The sequence below is a fragment of the Panthera uncia genome, assembly GCF_023721935.1.
Source record: "Panthera uncia isolate 11264 chromosome B3 unlocalized genomic scaffold, Puncia_PCG_1.0 HiC_scaffold_1, whole genome shotgun sequence".
In the NCBI taxonomy this organism is placed as follows: Eukaryota; Metazoa; Chordata; class Mammalia; order Carnivora; family Felidae; genus Panthera; species Panthera uncia.
Window position 1 is genome coordinate 2,735,267 of NW_026057582.1, and position 16,367 is coordinate 2,751,633.

At 57.6% G+C, this 16,367-nt stretch overlaps 1 protein-coding gene across 4 annotated transcripts in view; it reads right to left on the reverse strand.

Moving 5' to 3' along the window:
- Positions 1 to 426: 426 nt before the first annotated feature.
- Positions 427 to 16,367, reverse strand: part of TECPR2 (tectonin beta-propeller repeat containing 2) — a 105,646-nt gene continuing 89,705 nt past the window's right edge. For 2 of the 4 annotated variants that reach the window (XM_049612103.1, XM_049612106.1), the window contains 2 exons: positions 2,154 to 2,295; positions 427 to 1,740 (listed from right to left, as the gene is read on the reverse strand). In XM_049612103.1, the coding sequence (XP_049468060.1) occupies positions 1,373 to 1,740; positions 2,154 to 2,295 (510 nt within the window). In that variant the 3' untranslated portion in view covers positions 427 to 1,372. Of the gene's footprint in view, positions 2,040 to 2,153; positions 2,296 to 16,367 lie in introns of all 4 variants that reach the window. The other 2 variants (XM_049612108.1, XM_049612104.1) reach the window with 2 other exon arrangements.

Below are 16,367 nucleotides of genomic sequence, written 5' to 3' on the forward strand. Positions count from 1 at the left end.
TGGGGGGGGGGCGCACGGCCGGGCCCCAAGCCCCGTGGCCCAGCGGCCGGCGAGCAGAGGGGGCACTGTAGGCGGAGCCCACGGACCGACGGCCGGCACGGCCACGGTGGGCCCAGTTTGAACCTTCCGGGGTAATCAACCCGATGCCCGCCTCTCGGGGCCAGCCGGCAGGTCCCGTGACGGCCCCGCGCGTTGAGGACACGCGGAGGGGGACGCCCACTCTGTGTGACGCTGCAGCTGGGGACAGCGCGGGCTCAGGGAAACCACGCAAAGGAACGAAGGGCCCTTCCAGTGGTTTCAGAAAAGACGTTTCTCCTCTAAATTTGTCAGAGTTGATCTCAAATGAGGTATCTTATGCAGGTTTGTAATACAACGAACGAAAAAGGCAATAATTAGTAGACTCATCCCGTGAGGATGCTTCTGGTCTTTACGATACCCGCCAGCAGCATTAGTTAAATACTAGTCTAGAGACGTTTCTCGGTTACTAACGTGGCTGGGCTCCCCCACGTCCGGCCGCCCCTACCTGGGCCTCCGCTGCCTTGGAAACACGTGCACCTCTCACACCCCGTCTTGTCCACCGGCCTTTGTTGTTTGGGCTGAAGTGTGTTCTCCAGGAGGCGGCCGGGAGGGCGTGGGCGGCGTGCGTGTGCGCGTGCATGTGCGCGTGCCGCATCCGGGCACAGCCCAGCACCCCGCCTCTCAGACACGGCCCCGGTTCCCCAAGCGGGGCGTCCGGCGCGGAACGTGTGCCGGAGCCCGCGTCCCCGTGGTGGCAACGAAGCGGTCGCCAGGCCACCCCCCCGCGGTCAGAGAGTGCCAACCTCCGGCTCCGTTTCGCCGGGGGTTACCCACGCGGCCGTCCCCACACTGGGCCCGGAGCGGCCGGAGGAGGACAGAGCAAGAGCTCAGAGGCGCTGCCGCTCTGGCCACGGCTCCGGGCCGCTCGGCTGAGGCTGTGGGTTCTGGAACAAGACGGAAACAAACACGGACGAGAGCAAGCGTGGGCCGTCCGACCCGGCCCCACCTGGCTGGCCGAGAGCGAGCGCCACCACCGCACCGCGTCCGCTGCACGTGCCGGCTTCCTCCCTCCTGAGCCGCCCTGTCCCCGCTCCTTCAGATGACCTCCCACTCGTCCTCCAGGTCCTCGGGGTGGGGGGTGGGGGCGTGGCCGCCGTGGGCGCCGCGAGAGTGGCTGAAAGTCTTGGTCAGCCGCTGGAGGAGGTAGCCTGGGGGGCCCACTGCCCACAGCTCGTCCGACGAGGTCACTGCAGGGGACGAGAGCCGGCCACACGCTCGTCAGTAGGTGGGCCCGGGTAGGGGACACACGCGGAGAAGGGGCCGCTCCACCATCCCGACCCCTGACTCGGTTTCCTCAGCTCGAAAGCGGGTGGCCCAGCACCCTGTGCTCCTCCTGGGAGACTCTGGCCAGCCAGGTGCCAGGCGCCCTCCCTCTGGTGTGACCCCTGGCTCTCTGGAGAGAGAGCCCGGTGGGGGCAGCCTCTGGTGGAGCCCCTGCTGACACTGCCCACGGGAGCCTCGGACCCAGGGAGAGCCGCGCAGCCCCGAGTCCCGCGGAGCCCTGGCACCTGCCTGTGAAACATGTCACGTTTCCGGGAATCTTCTTCCAGTAGTCTCCGGCAGGGTTTTTGTCGGTGACGCCGTACCGCCGGGCAAGATCGCCGTTGGGGCAGCGGGCCCACACGGTCCTGGTGCTCAGGGCCAGCTGGCAGGCTTGCAGCCCTGCAGGCCAACAGCGCGTCCATCTGTCCGCATCCCTGCTGTGACAGGACAGACCGCCCCCTCCCACGAGGCTGCTCCCTCCCCCCACTGGGCCCCGTTGAGCAGGGTGGCCCCGCGGTGACCGTGCCCTGCGCCTGCCGAGGGAGAGCAGCCCCACCGGCAGAGCCCGCGAAGCTGCTGGGAGCCCGGGGCCACAGGACTGAAGGGTCCAGGCCGGGCGGAAACGATGCTCCCGGTGAGGACTCCGCGGTGAGGGAGTCCTCAAACAAGGAATGTTCCGTTAGTGGCTTGCCGGTCACCTGCCTCAGCACAGCAGCGGAGAGGAGACAAAGTTGCTGCGTGGGGGACAGTCTGCTGGACGGACCAGGGGCCCGTGTAAGGGGACAGCCGGGACCCCCCTGCCTCGTCTCTACCTGGCACGTGCTCCCAGTCGGTCCCCACCGGCATCTCTTCGGTGATCCCCGCCCGGACGTGGACGTTCCACCTGCTGTCGAGTGCCCACAGCATCTGGTCGTTGGGGCTGGAGTGCAGGCTCACCAGCGTGACCCCAGCAGGCTGCAGGCAGGAAGGGGCTTTCCTCAGGGAAGGAGGCGGCGGGACGTTATTTTTGGAGTCGGGCCGGGAGGTTTGGAGCCTGACACGGGGCAGGAGGTGCAGGGGAAGCCGAGCGGACCCCGTCCTGCCTCCGAGCACGGCCTCACGGGGAGAGACGCCAGCTCCGCCACGGCAGGCGAGCCCACGCCGAGGGACCGCCCACCCGACCAGGAGCCCCAGCTCCTCAGCACAGCAGGTCCCGAGGGACAGAGAGGCAGGAGAAGGAAGGGCCGCAGGCAGCGCACACGGGGACCTGGGCTGGGACGGTGGCAACAGAAGAGCACCGTGTCGCCCCCGTCCACATCCCTGTCTGACAGCAGGTGACGCGGGGGAAGGAAGGCCAGCTCTGGGGAAACGCGTGCTGAAGGATCCGGGCCTGCGAGGGCCCTCCAAGTACGCGCACTCGGGCACACGCGCACAGCTTCGTGCTCAGAGGTGAGGCGACCGTGGCAAAGTGCTCGCGGTGGCTAAATCTGGACTGAAGGGTCTATGGGACTTTATTGAAATATGCCTGCAGGGCTTCTCTTGGCCTGAAGATTTTTCAAGGTAAAAAGTTTAATTAAAAAAATTATAGAAACAAGAACACCAAAATACGCCATTGCTCCCATGGGCACGACAGAGGTGCGTGGGGAGGAGGCCCCAGGATGGGCCCCAGGAGCTCCATCCAGGGGTGGGCGACCTGGGGAGGGGCGAGGTCTCCCCACTCCCTCTGAGCCCTTGCTTCCGCTCTGCTTTTTGTCCGGATGGGACACGAGGAGGGCGAGGTTGACGGTGACACAGCTGCTGTAAGCGTCCCAGGAAATGGGGACTGGCAGGCAAGGCCAGTGTCCCTGTCCCCTCACCCCTGCCGCTCTGACGTGGGAAGATGAGACCCTTCTCGTCAGGCTCTCTTAAGGTCACACTAGACACTGGGTCGAGAGCCGGCACAGGCCCGGCCCTCGGTGGCCTCATGACCAGTGTCAGCTGAGAACAGGCCATCATTTAATCCCTGCTGTCTCTTCTGTAAGCCCCATGCCTGCTAAGGGCCCATCCAGAGCCACCCACCTGGCCTGGTCCAGGCGCAGCCCTGGGTCCTGACGAGCGACAGGAGGGCTCCTCTTGGCGCCAGCTGTCCTCTGATGTGTCCCCTCAGGCAGTGATGTCCCTGGCCTAGCTGGTTTCTCGTCCGAGTAGACACGATGCCGGCCTGCCCTACCCCTCGGTCAACCTGTGTCCATATGCCACATCGCCTGGTCCCTTGTCCACTTTTCATGGGACAAGAGTAAGCCCCCTCAGCGTCCTGCTTGCCACCCACTGACCTGCTCTGGTTCGTCCCGGGGCCGCCCACCCCTCAGCTAGATGCCTCTCTGCCTGTGAGGACACAGCTGTCTGTAGGGTCCCAGCCTCTGATCACTGGTGAGGACCAAACCCTAGGGTCTGGCTGTTGTCCCCCTACCGACCCGACACTGCCCATTTTCCTGGACCTCTTGGTGGTCCCTGCTCTCTCCCTTGGTCTTAAGCCTGCCTTCCTGGTCAGCCTCGACTGGAACCGAATCACTGACCCAGGGGACACTCACAGCCTCTTCTGCTTTGTGCTTCCCCCCTCCTGGCTGTGGTGACCCCACTATGCCTCACGCCCAAGCCTCACCCACACGGTGGGCCTCCCGCTGTCACGCTGACATCACATAGCTGCCAATCCAGCGGGCAGGCGCCCTCGGGGCATGTGGGCAGAGGGGGCTCGCCTTGCTCCCCTTGCCCCATCGAGGTGGTCGGGGGGCTCCGGGCCTCTGCCATCACTCACCACCCTGCCGTACTTCTCGGCTCCCACAGCTCTGGGCAGGAACTTCCTAACCCCTGGATTAAGGAATGGATGAAACACCGTCTAAAGACGCAGGGGCACCAGGTCCCCAGTGGCTCAGCTCCTGGGAGGCCAGGGACACACGGAGGACGGCAAAGAGGGGGGCACAGCAGCCACTCTCTAGAGAGCCACCCGCCACCGGGAGCCCTGGCACCTGCTCTGCCTGCTGCTGGGCCCCCGGGAGAACACCCAGGGCTTGCAGAATTGGGGGTCCTGCAGCTGCTGTGGGCGCGCTTCGAGAGACGGGGAACCTCCCACCTCCCCTCAACCGGGACCCGACTCTGGCCACTCCAGACTCTCTCACATGGAGCCCACAGGCGCACGAACAACCACTCGCTCCAGCCTTGCACCAGGGGCCATCTGTCCACTGGGAGCGTTCAGGGAGAACGGGCATTAGTCGTAAGACTCCTATTAGCAAAGGGCTCCCTCCTCGGCCGCATGCGAGGGAACCCTGGCTCAGCTCGTCAGGCCTGAGGACACGGGCCTGGGGAATCTCGGGTAGCAGGGCAGACTGGGCTGACTGTGCAGGGGAAGGGAATCAGGCAGGAAACATAAAAGGCTCTGGAGGCTAGTTTCAGATAAGGACAGGTGCTATCAAGAAGTAGAAGGCACAGAGGTGCCTGGGTGGCTCAGCCAGTTAAGCATGTGACATCAGCTCAGGTCTGATCTCATGGTTCATGAGTTTGAGCCCCGAGTCGGGTTCTGTGCTGACAGCTCGGAGCCCGGAGTCGGCTTCAGATTCTGTTTCCTTCTCTGTCTGCCCCTCCCCAGCTTGCGCTCTGTTTCTCTCTCTCTCAAAAATAAACATTAAAAAAAATTTTTTTTAAACTTTCCCTCTTAAAAAAAAAAAAAGAAGAAGAAGTAAAAGGAGCACTGTGATGGGGGAGGTGGCCAGGTAAGGAGGTAGCCTGAAGGTCACACAGAAGCTGAGGGGCAAGGGGCCAGCATGTGAGGCTCGGGGCGGGGGGGGGGGGGGGGCGGGGGTGGGGAGGGTGGTTTGTGCAATTTACTCTACAAGCTTTTAGTGACTGTGCTAACCAAACCCGTCCCTGCAGCAGGCCAGGTGGCCGAGACGTCACTGGGCAGGCACAACCCCAGACAACAGTCACCAGCATAAATACGAGAGGTACGTAAAACCCCGAGTCACCTCCAAACGCCAAGCCCGAGATGCACGGGTGAGCTGAGAGGGACCCCCCCCCCCCATTTCCCGTGCCCACTGGAAAGCCAGGAGGGGCTGGCGGGGCTGTGAGCTGGTGCTGGACCCCCGGGACCACACACAATGCCACAGAGCGTGCCCAGGCCTGCCCTGCTCCGGGCTCTGCAAGTGCTGTGTGTACCAGAGTCCAGTGCGCTTGGGCATTTATACCAGGTTACCCCCGCCCCCCGGGCAGCACAGACACCTGTCTGCTCAGCGTGGTTGGATCCACATTGGTTTTGCCATGAAACCCCCTTTTACCTACAACATCTATTTCCATCCCATGATCTGGGCTTCCCTTTGGGAAGTGTTGCTCTAGGCCAAGCCCCATCCCGCCCCCATTCTACGGAGAACGAAGGCACTCCAGGGAGGGGAGGGAGAGGCAGGGGCCAAGCAGAGGGAACAGGACTGTGTCCTCATAGCATTTGTAGAGGCACCGCACACAGCCCCACCCACGTCCCAAGTCGTGGCCCCACTGAGACACAGGGTCTGTCCCCTCTCCTGGAATCTGGCCTGTGACTTCTTTAACCAATAAGACATGGCAGAAGCAACTCGACGGCAGGTCTGAACCTGGGGTCCGGGAGCAGCGACCTAGTGGCTCTTCCCACAAGAGCCCCGCGGCGTGAGAAGCGGGCTATGCAGAGGACGCACAGAGACAGAGGTGAGCACGGGCCCCCCAGGCCCAGCCCTGGGGGCGCCCAGAGGAGCTGTCCCCGCAGACCGCCTGCTTCTGAGGCGTAACAATAATAAACGACTGTTTAAAGCCCCTGACTTTTGGGGTGGTGTCTGTGGACAAGCAGAACAACGGAAGACAGAGAAGGCTGTGATGGGCCAGGGAACACGGAAGAAAGAAGTGGGGTGTCACGACGGGGAAAGAACAGAGAGGGTGGGTGGAGAGGCCCCCGGGAAAGAGGCAGGAGGGCGAGGACAAGGAGAAAGGCCACGCGAAGGCCAGGCTTTGCATCGTCTCTCCCTCTGACTCGGGCTCTGCGATCTCTCACACGTCTTTGGGGGGCCCTCAGCTCCCCCTGCTCCAGGGCCTGGCCGTCGACAGCTCTCCCTCCTGCCTCTACCCTGCGCCTGCACCCACCGTGTCCATCCTTCTGGGGTCCTGCGGGCCCGCCTGCCTTCCTGCACTTCTCCCACAGAATGCACTGGGGGTTCCCCTCGTGGCCCAGGCTCAGCCTGAGTCCGCACCCCTCTGCGCCCCGTCACCACCCCCTTCCCGCCCACTCCCTCCACACACCCTCCTTCACCCGGCAAGCCCTGAGCCTCACAGCCCGGCCTGGTGACGTCCACCTGCCTGAAGGTGCGCGCTGCTCCCTGCCTGCCGCTGAAACGCCATCCGAGCCAAGCTCTTGGCTTGCTCTCATCCAATAAAGGGACAACTTTTTATCGAAGGACCACGCGCACCCAAAAAAGCACACAAATCCTAAGTGTGTAGCTCGATGGGTTTTCATAATCTGAGCGCAGCCAGGTAACCACACCCAGATCTGGAAGCAGAACACGAGTCTGAGTGTCTACCCAGTCACCACCCTCCCTGCTCTGCAGAACCCACACGGGACTTGAACCTCCCATGGAGCGGGTGGCTCAGAAGCTGCATGTGAAAGAGGTAATGGCACTCCCCAGCTGGCCGTCCCCCACCCCCCGAAGCTGGAGGCCTTCCCACAGGGCAGCCCAGGGAGGCCATGGGGAGAGGGAGGGACGTAGGCCAGTTCTCAAGGGCAGAGGAGCATAAGTGGGCAGAATAAAGCACACACGGATGCCGGGACCTGCAACATTCAAAGAGGAAGGGCAGCCCATCCCTATGCACATACCCTGTGAAGTCAACCATCCCGCAGCATTTCCCACACGGGGTCCCACGGAACACCCCGCCACCCCCGCCGGATGCTCATGCTGCCTGAGGTCTCGGATCAGCTCTCTCCTGCACACCTCCATCTGGGGCCACACAGTCATTTGTTCCAAAAACAGCACCTTCAGTGCACCGGGCCCTGTGCTAGGCACTGGGGAAACCTCAAGTGCAGACAAATTACACACCCCTAGCCCCAGGAGCTTCCATTTTACTAGGAGGGCTGGGCAAGGCATAACTCACCAATGCAGTAACAGAGGGGGTGGCGAGGAGAGCCCTGGGGCGTGAGGGGTGGGTGACCAGGAAGGTTCCCTGAGCCGGTCACCCCAGGAAGGCGGGCCAGGCAGGCCCGGCAAGCGCAGAGCCTGGAGGGGAGCAGGAGGTGAGGTGGCTGGAGTCCAGGGACGGAGCAGGAAGAGGTCAGAGGGCGTCAGGGCCGCGGGCTGAGGGAGGAAGTGGACTTTGTGCTGAGTGAGGTGAGAAGCCACTAGAAAGTTCGGAAAACGGGAGTAACGTGAGGTGACCCTGGCTGACCTGGAACCCGGGTGAGAGATGGCTGGGCCCGGGGACGGTGGTGGGGGCCTCAGAGCAGGCCTGGAAGGCACAGGCCACAGAGTCCGCTGGAGGACGGGCCGTGTCATGCCGGGACGGGGCAGCTCCGCTTATCTGGACCCCGTCAGAGCAGGATCGGGGCCACCGTGCGTTGATAAACATAAACATGAACACACGCAGCTGCTGAGTCAGAGACAGAAGACAGGGAGAGGCCTCGAGTGAAAGAAGCCGACGGCCCTTTCCCAGAGAGGAAAGCAAAGGCTTGAGACGCTGGCGGGATGGGGGGACGGCCCGTGGGCCGCTGAGCACAAGCGCCTGCGAGGGCCGCACGGACAAGCAGGACAAGCAGGACGTGTGCTAGTGCCACGGCCAGCGCACATCCCTGGGACGAAAGAAAATGACTTCACTCTCTCTGGGGGAGATGGTTTCGGACAGGTAGTTCCCAGTGGGAACCAGTGCAGGGCCCCGGGAGCTGGGGCTCCCGTGTCTTCCCGCCCAACGAGCCATAGCCCGCTCCCCTGCGGCTGGCCCACGGCGTCTCGCCTCGTCACCCACTTCAGCAGGCTCCCTGGACCTTTGCCGGATTTACTTTACGGGCTCAGTTTTTGTTTTTTTTTTTTTAAGTAATTGTTACCTTTGGGTTTGTTCTTTCTTTTTTTTTAATTTTTAAATATTTATTTTTTGGGGGGGAGGAGAGAGAGAGAGAGAGAGAGAGAGAGAGAGAGAGAGAGGATGAGCAGGGGAGGGGCAGAGAGAGAAGGAGACACAGAATCCAAAGCAGGCTCCAGGCTCTGAGCCGTCAGCACAGAGCCCGATGCGGGGCTGGAACTCATGAACCATGAGATCATGACCTGAGCTGAAGTTGCTTCACCACCTGAGCCACCCAGGCGCCCCAGGTTTGTTCGTTTGCTGACTGTTTCAATCTTTTTAAATTGAAGTATAATTAACATACTGACAATGTCACATTAGTTTCAGGTGCACAGCATACTGATTCAACAACTCCATACACCCCCCAGTGCTCCCGACGCCAAGTACAGTCACCATCTGTCACCAAACAGCACAATTACAACATTGTCGACTATACTCCCTATGCTGTGCTTTTCGTCTCTGAGACTTATACTGTTCATTTCTTTGAAAAGTACTGATGAAAGCGGGGTGCCCACACCCGGGTGGCTGGAGTGCGTGCCTCTTGGGCCTTCCTCTCGAGGCTTCTGGCTGTGCCTGGGCCCTCGGGTTCACTGGCTGTGTCGCCGTGAGAGGGACTCACAGCACCTTCCGGTCGGCACCACAAAGTCCGGGACTAAGTGAGCCCGCGCCCGTGATTGGACAAAACCGAGCACACGGGAGGCTTTCGGACAGAGCGGGCATTGCTCAGGGCCCCTGCCACCACTCAGTGAAGAAAACAAACTCCCAACCACTAGGCCATACCCTCCCACAGGCTCCTTAGAGAGACGCGGAAAACAAGTAAAAACGACTTGTAAAAAGCGATTGAGGACATTTGTTAATACTTTGATATATTTTTAGCTTTTTTTCCCCATGTAAAGCATTTAAAAAAAGTTTTTTTAACGTTTATTTATTATTGAGAGACAGAGAGAGACAGAGCATGAGCAGGGGAGGGGGAGACACAGAATCCAAAGCAGGCTCCAGGTTCCAGGCTGTCAAGCACGGAGCCCGAAGCGGGGCTGGAACTCACAAACCACGAGATCATGACCTAAGCTGAAGTTGGACGCTCAACCGACTGAGCCACCCAGGTGCCCCTAGCTCTTTATTTTAAAGAAAAATCTGGCTTATGTCATTTTGTGTTCTGCTTTTGGCTCAGTTCACAATATAAGATGCCTTTCCCCAGTGCCACCACAGCTGTGACTCCCACAGCCGTCACCCAGGGCGGGGGGGGGGGGGGGGTTTTTTAAAAACAAGGCCGAAAATCACTGGGGTGCTCCCAGGGGCATCTTTAACTGAGTCCTTCTGGTGCCCGGTCGGGGGGGGGGGGGGGGGGGGGATGAGGGCTCCAGGGAAACTTCTGTAACTGCCAGGATGATAAAGAAGTGGTCAGCAGGAAGGGTTGGGCACTGGTATTAAGCATGACTCAGGGATCAGGAGAAATACAGAGTGAGGTCATTAGCAGTCCCCAGAGACCTGGGCGGGGGGGGGGGGGGGGGGGGGGGACCGGGAGTGGCCTGGGGCCGTAGAACCAGACTGCAAAGGGGTACGAAGTGAGAAGAGGACTAAGCCTGTGACAGAGGGCCTGGAAGGCACAGGAGGAAGCAGAGGGCAGGGGAGAGGGCTGCTGAGCCTCCAGGAGGGGAAGGGAGAGGGGACGAGGAAGACCAAGTGATGTCCTGGAGTCACTGGAGGAGGGGGAGGGCTCAGGGTCTGGGCCCAGTCCAAGCCTAGAGGCTCCTCAGTGGAGGACCTCTTCCCTTAGCACGGGCCTGGTCACAGGGAGGGAGGGGACCCTGCGGAAGAACCGTCAGGCCCCCATCCCCCCCAGCCGCACGGGCCCCCACCATCCTCTACGACACTGGGGCCGTGGCCCTGACAAGGTACACGTTTTTTTCCTGAAGGACGAACAGAAGAATGTCTGTTGAAGTGGACAGAAAGGAGGTTCTGGAAACATACTAATTGGCACTGGCCAGCCTGCCAGCCAGGCACTCAGCCCCCTACCCATCCATCTAACCCATCATCCACCTATCATCACGCACCCACCTAGCCCTCATGTCTCCGCCACACTCGTGCCAATCACCAGCCCACTCACCACCCAGCCTCCACCCAGCCTCCAGCGGAGATTCGCCTGGACATATCTACCACGTGCCAGGCACTGTGCTTGGTGCTAGGGATTAATTTTCTTGGCTCCAGGATATTAAAGTCTGGTGAGAGACACATCAGTAACCAAAGAGTCCCACAAAAACACATAAGACCGCAACCGTGAGGGGTTCTGAGAATATACGACGTGGTCAGGCGGAGGCCACGAGGGCAGGGGAGAGCGTGCCCGGCGGAGTGAGAGCACAGGGAAGGAAGGCGCGAGGGGGCGGACGCTGGACCAGGCGGCTGGAGTCGGAAAGGCGGGGCGGCACCACACAGGGCCGGTCTCACAAATTGCAGGGAGGTCTGCTGGCACCCGGGGCTTGGAGACTGAAGGTGTTCGGAGAGAGAAGACAGAAGATGTGCCTGCGGGCAGATGGTAAGAAATAAGACGCACCTACAAAAGTTTTCTCAGCTGCACGGAAGACTCCAAGGAGGGCACAGCATCCTGGCCTCTTCGCGAGAAGGGCGAAGGCGGGGGCAGGACGGAAAAGACAGGCGCCTGCCTAGGGTGACACGGGCAGCAGAGGGTTCCACAGATGTCGCCTGCCCTCTGCCACCACTCTGAGAGCTCCTGAATACGGCCCGAGACATGCGGTTTCACAAAAGGCAACCGGAACGAGCCCCAACAACCCTCCTCCCCGTGGGAGAGCAGGACCAAAATGCCAGGATGGGGGTGAACAGGAAGCGGCACAGGCCATTTTGAAACCAGGAAACTTGTTTCTGCTGAACCCAAGTCCTCCAGAGGGAAGGCGAGAAAGGCCAGGCCTCGTGGTTCTTAAACCTTACAGTCTCCAGGATTTGTGTGTGGGGCTTATTAAACGGCACATTCCTTACTACTCAGCCATAAAAAAGAATGAAATCTTGCCATTTGCAACGACATGGATGGAGCTGGAGAGCATTATGCTGAGCAAAATAAGTCAGAGAAAGACATATGATCTCACTCGTGTGTGGAATTTAAGGAGCAAAACAAATGAGTAAAGGGGGAAAAAAAAGAGAGGCAAACCAAGAAACAGACTCTCAACTACAGAGAAACACTGATGGTTACCAGAGGGGAGGTGGGGGGATGGGTGAAACGGGACGGGGGGTGAAGGAGGGCACCTGTGACGAGCCCTGGGTGACGCATGGAAGTGTGCCAAATCACAATATTGTACACGTGAAACTAGTATAACGTTGTATGTTAACTATACTGGAATTAAAACTAAAACTTAATAAAATGAATGAATAAATGAATCAACGGACAAATAAACAAATGTCATGTTCCTGGGCTTGGGGCCAGCCTTTCCGCATGAGACCTTGGGTCTAGGGCTCAGAAATGACCTTAAAAAAAAATGTTTTTTAAATGTTTATTCATTTTTGAGAGACAGAGAGAGACAGAGCTTGAGTGGGGGAGGGGCAGAGAGAGAGGGAGACACAGAATCGGAAGCAGGCTCCAGGCTCCGAGCCGTCAGCACAGAGCCCGACGTGGGGCTCGAACTCACGGATCGTGAGATCGTGACCTGAGCCTAAGTCAGACGCTCAACCGACTGAGCCACCCAGGCGCCCCAGAAATGACCTTTTAAACCAGCACCCCAGGTAATTCTGTTCAGGGTATCCGTGGGTTACCTTGTACAATGCTCTGCACTCTGTCAAGAAGAAGGCAAGACTACACTACCCAAAGTGGTCTGCAGATTTTACTGTCAAAATCTCAGCTGTTATTTCGGGAGGAATGGAAAAGCTGATCCTAAAATTCATACAGAATTGTGAGGGACCCCGAACAGTTAAAATCATCTGGAAAAAGACAATTTTGGAAGACTCACACTCCCTGATTTCAAAACTATGATGAAGCCACAGTATTCGAAGTGCGGTACTGGCCGAAGGACAGGCATATACACGCGTCAGTGGAACAGAACTGGGAGTTCAGAAAACAGTCCACGCAGTCAAGTGATTTTTGCCAAGACCGCCAACATCATTCAACGAGAGAACAGCCCTTTCAACAAATGGTGCCGGCACAACCGGACTGAACACATTCAAAAGAAGGAGGCCGGACCCTGACCTCACGTCACATACAAAATTATCTTCAAGGGGCTCAGGAATAAATGTAAGAGCTAAACCTGGCAATCGTTTCTTAGAGATGACACCAAAGGCACGAGCAACAAAAAGAGAAAAGACAAAATGGACCTCATTAAAATTAAGAACTTTTGTCTATCAAAAGACACGATTAAGAAAGTGAAAAGACAGTCCACACGATGGGAGAAATATCTGCAAGGCCCATGTCTGATAAGGGTCTAGCGTCCAGAATAAATAAAGAGCTCTTCAACCAACAACAAGAACACAAACAACCCCATTCAACAGGCAAAGGACTTGAACAACGTTTCTCTAAAGAAACACAAATGGCCCACGAGAATACGAAAAGATGACCAACGGTAGTCATTAGGGAAACGCGAACCGCGATTGCGCGGCACCATGCCACACGCACTAGGATGGCGAGAAAGAGGAAAATGGAAAAGAACGAGAGGCGCCGATGTGGAGAAACCCCCCCTGCTGGAGGGAATGCCAAGTGGTGCAGCCAGTGGGGAGAACAGTTTGGCAGGTTAACCTCCAAAGCTTAAACACAGAGTTACCATATGAGCCAGAAATCCCATTCCCAGATATGTGCCAAAGAACTGGGTCGGGCGTTCAAACGAAAACCACACGAATGTCCAGAGCAACCGTCACGACAGCCACGGAAGCTGGAAGCAACCCAGGCGTCCGCCGCCCGACGAGTGGACAAACGGAATGTGGTCTAGCCATACCGTGGAGTGTCACTGAGCCGTGAAAGGGCTGAGGCACCGGTGACGTGGATGCACCTTGAAAACACGATGCTCTGGGAAAGAAGGCAATTGCAAAAGGCCGCTTATCATGTTAAGCCCCTCACTATGAGATGTCTAGAAGAGGAAAATCTATATGGGGGAAAAAGCAGATTAGTGGTTGCCAGGGGCTAGGGGAAGGGGGGCTGGAGAGTGGCCGCTCCCGGGTAGAGGGTTTCCTCAAAACCTGATGAAAATCTTCTGGAACTAGATGTTGATGAAGGTTGCACAACATTATGAATGTGCTAAATGCCACTAATGGTAGCTTTCATGTTATGTGCAGTTTACCACATTTTTTTTTTTTAAAGCAAAAGCTGGGGCGCCTGGGTGGCTCAGTTGACGTCCAACTTCGGCTCAGGTCACGATCTCATGGTTTGTGCGTCTGAGCCCTGCTTTGGACTCTGTGCTGACAGCTCAGAGCCTGGAGCCTGCTTTGGATTCTGTGTCTCCCCATCTCTCTGCCCCTCTCTGCTCACACTCTGTCTCTCTCTCTCAAAAATAAACATTAAGGAAAAGAAAAAAAGAAAAAGTTGACAAGCCTCGGTTTTGCTGATGTACTATTGTTTTGCAAAAACATTATCCCTGGGGAAGCTGGGGAAATGGTACTCGGATCTCTATTATTTCTTACAAATGCATGTGAATCTGCAATTATCTCAATAAAAATTTCAGTTAAAAAAAAGAAGTAGGCAAGCTAAAATGTTGGCTTATTCATATTCAAAACTTCATAAAAAAGAAAAAAAAATAAAGATTGCAAATATAAAATGGAGTAAATAAGGAATTTAAGATTTAAGAATCATTTGGAAATGCTAAAGAATATATATAGCTTCGGTGTCCTTCCAAAGGCTGTGAGCGTGTGAGTATGCGTCCCTGCTCCTGCTTATTTTTGTCTTTTAGAGAGGAGTTACAGGACAGGCGTGGGGAGAGAGCCGCACCCCTTACTGGAAGTACCCAGGGATTTAATTACAGCCACCAACAGGCTTTGATACTGACAAATCAAAGGGCTGCTCGGGGCCGTAAAGTTTCCCTTGAACAAGACCTCACAGGAAAAAAGAAAACGAGCTGGTGTCCTACGTTCTCAAAGGATAAACGCCCCTTACTAATTATTAGGAGTAAGAACGCATTTTATTTATTCCACGCCACCAGCATTACAGAATAAACCACTGCCCTTTCCCAGTAGTCGAGAAATCCTACAGGCAGAACTTGCTGTATACGCTGAGACCCTGACCAGGCCCTCGGTGCAAATGGAGGAGCCATTTTCGTGTGACGGACCATCCCGCCCTCCCGGGGCCCACAGGGACTGTTCTCAGGTTAAGGGCTTCACCTTAGTAGTCAAGTGCAAAGAAATACTTCTCAGCTTAGGGGCGCCGGGGTGGCTCAGTCGGCTGAACGTCCGACTTGATTTCAGCTCGAGTCATGATCTCACGGTTCATGGGTTCGAGCCCCCACATCAGGCTCTGTGCTGACAGCACAGCACCTGCTTCAGATTCTGTCTCCCTTTCTCCTTGCCCCTTCTCCTCTTGCGCACACACTCTCTCTCTCAAAAAAAACATTAAAAAAATTTCAAAAAAAAAATAAATATTTCTCAGCTTAGGTAGTGTGAGCTAGAAGAAACGAGACAGGTTCTGTGCTTCCTGGAACGGACACAAGCTTGTTTTTGAGTTATATACAGTATTTGTTAGCTCTGATCCGAACTTTCTCATCTGGTACATTCCCCCAAGAACTGGGACTCCGGCCACTGGATTCTCCCAAGAACTGGCACTCTAGACCACAGTCCTGGGAGAAATGGCTCTGGTGACCAGAGACAGTGTTAAGACTGCAGCCCATGATTCTGCTGCCCGCTGCCTGCACCTCTGCCAGTGAAAGCCAACGGCAGGGATAAGTGTGACCCAGGAGGCAACCACACTCTCACCCGGCAACTCGCTGCAGAGTTGGGTTTCCATCCAATTTTACGGGTCCGTGAGCTCCCTGAAGGCAGGACCGTGCCTGCCTGCCCGGTGCCCGGGCTCGGCGCCTGGCACACAGGAGCCTCCTTCTGAGCAGTCGTTCTTTGTGTGAAGGCACCCAGCCCCAGCCCCATGGTGTGCTGCCTGGACTGCTCCCGGGGCCTCCTCGGGGGGCTGTGTGCACCCTCACCAGCAGGCAGCACCCCCCTGGCCCCACACCGCTGGGGCTACGTCACCCCCCTTCTCAGCGTGCTCACATGACCTTACCCGGCCCCCACCGGGAGTGTGCACCAGAGCCCTCCCTGCTCTGCAAAGCCCAGCCTGCAAACTGCCTGCTGCAAGAACCTTCTGACAGACGGCCCGCCCCCATCGGCCAGCCCTAAGGGGCCCCCATCCAACACGCCCCCCACACTTCACTCCTCTGGCCTGGGCAGGCGCAGAGGGAACTGGACAAGCTTTCCTCTTCACAGCCTACAGCGCTCCACACGTCACCGCGTGTCACAGAGCCCCTGCCCAGGAACTGTTCATGAACTTGGCATTCGGGGGACAGCAAGCCCCCGGCAGAGGGGGAGGGCGGTGCAGCTAACTCCAGGCTCCACAGAAACAATGCCCCTTGCTAACAAAGACTCTGGCTTTTCTGTTTAAGGGCTCACTCCAACGATTTTGGGCTGGAAGGGACCTGGGAGGCCAATGTAACCTCATATTCTGGGCAAGCAAACTGATAATGAAATCCGTGCTGAAGGTCAGGGTGAGGGCCTACGGCGGAGCTGCTCCCAGAGCTCTGGGGCCTGGGGCTCAGGTCAGAGTTCTCTACGCTTCTGGCAGGTGTGCCTCTACCCTAAGGAGTGCTCACACGTGTGTGCACACGCCACACACACACAGCCACTCACACACGCGTGCTCGCACATGCGCCCGCACCCGTCCCTCAGCCAGAATGGAAATAAACCCAGGGTAAGAGGAAAAAAACCTGAAAGTTTCACAGCCAAAGGAAGTATTCTTCTAGACAGATCACTTAGGTGCGGGCCTT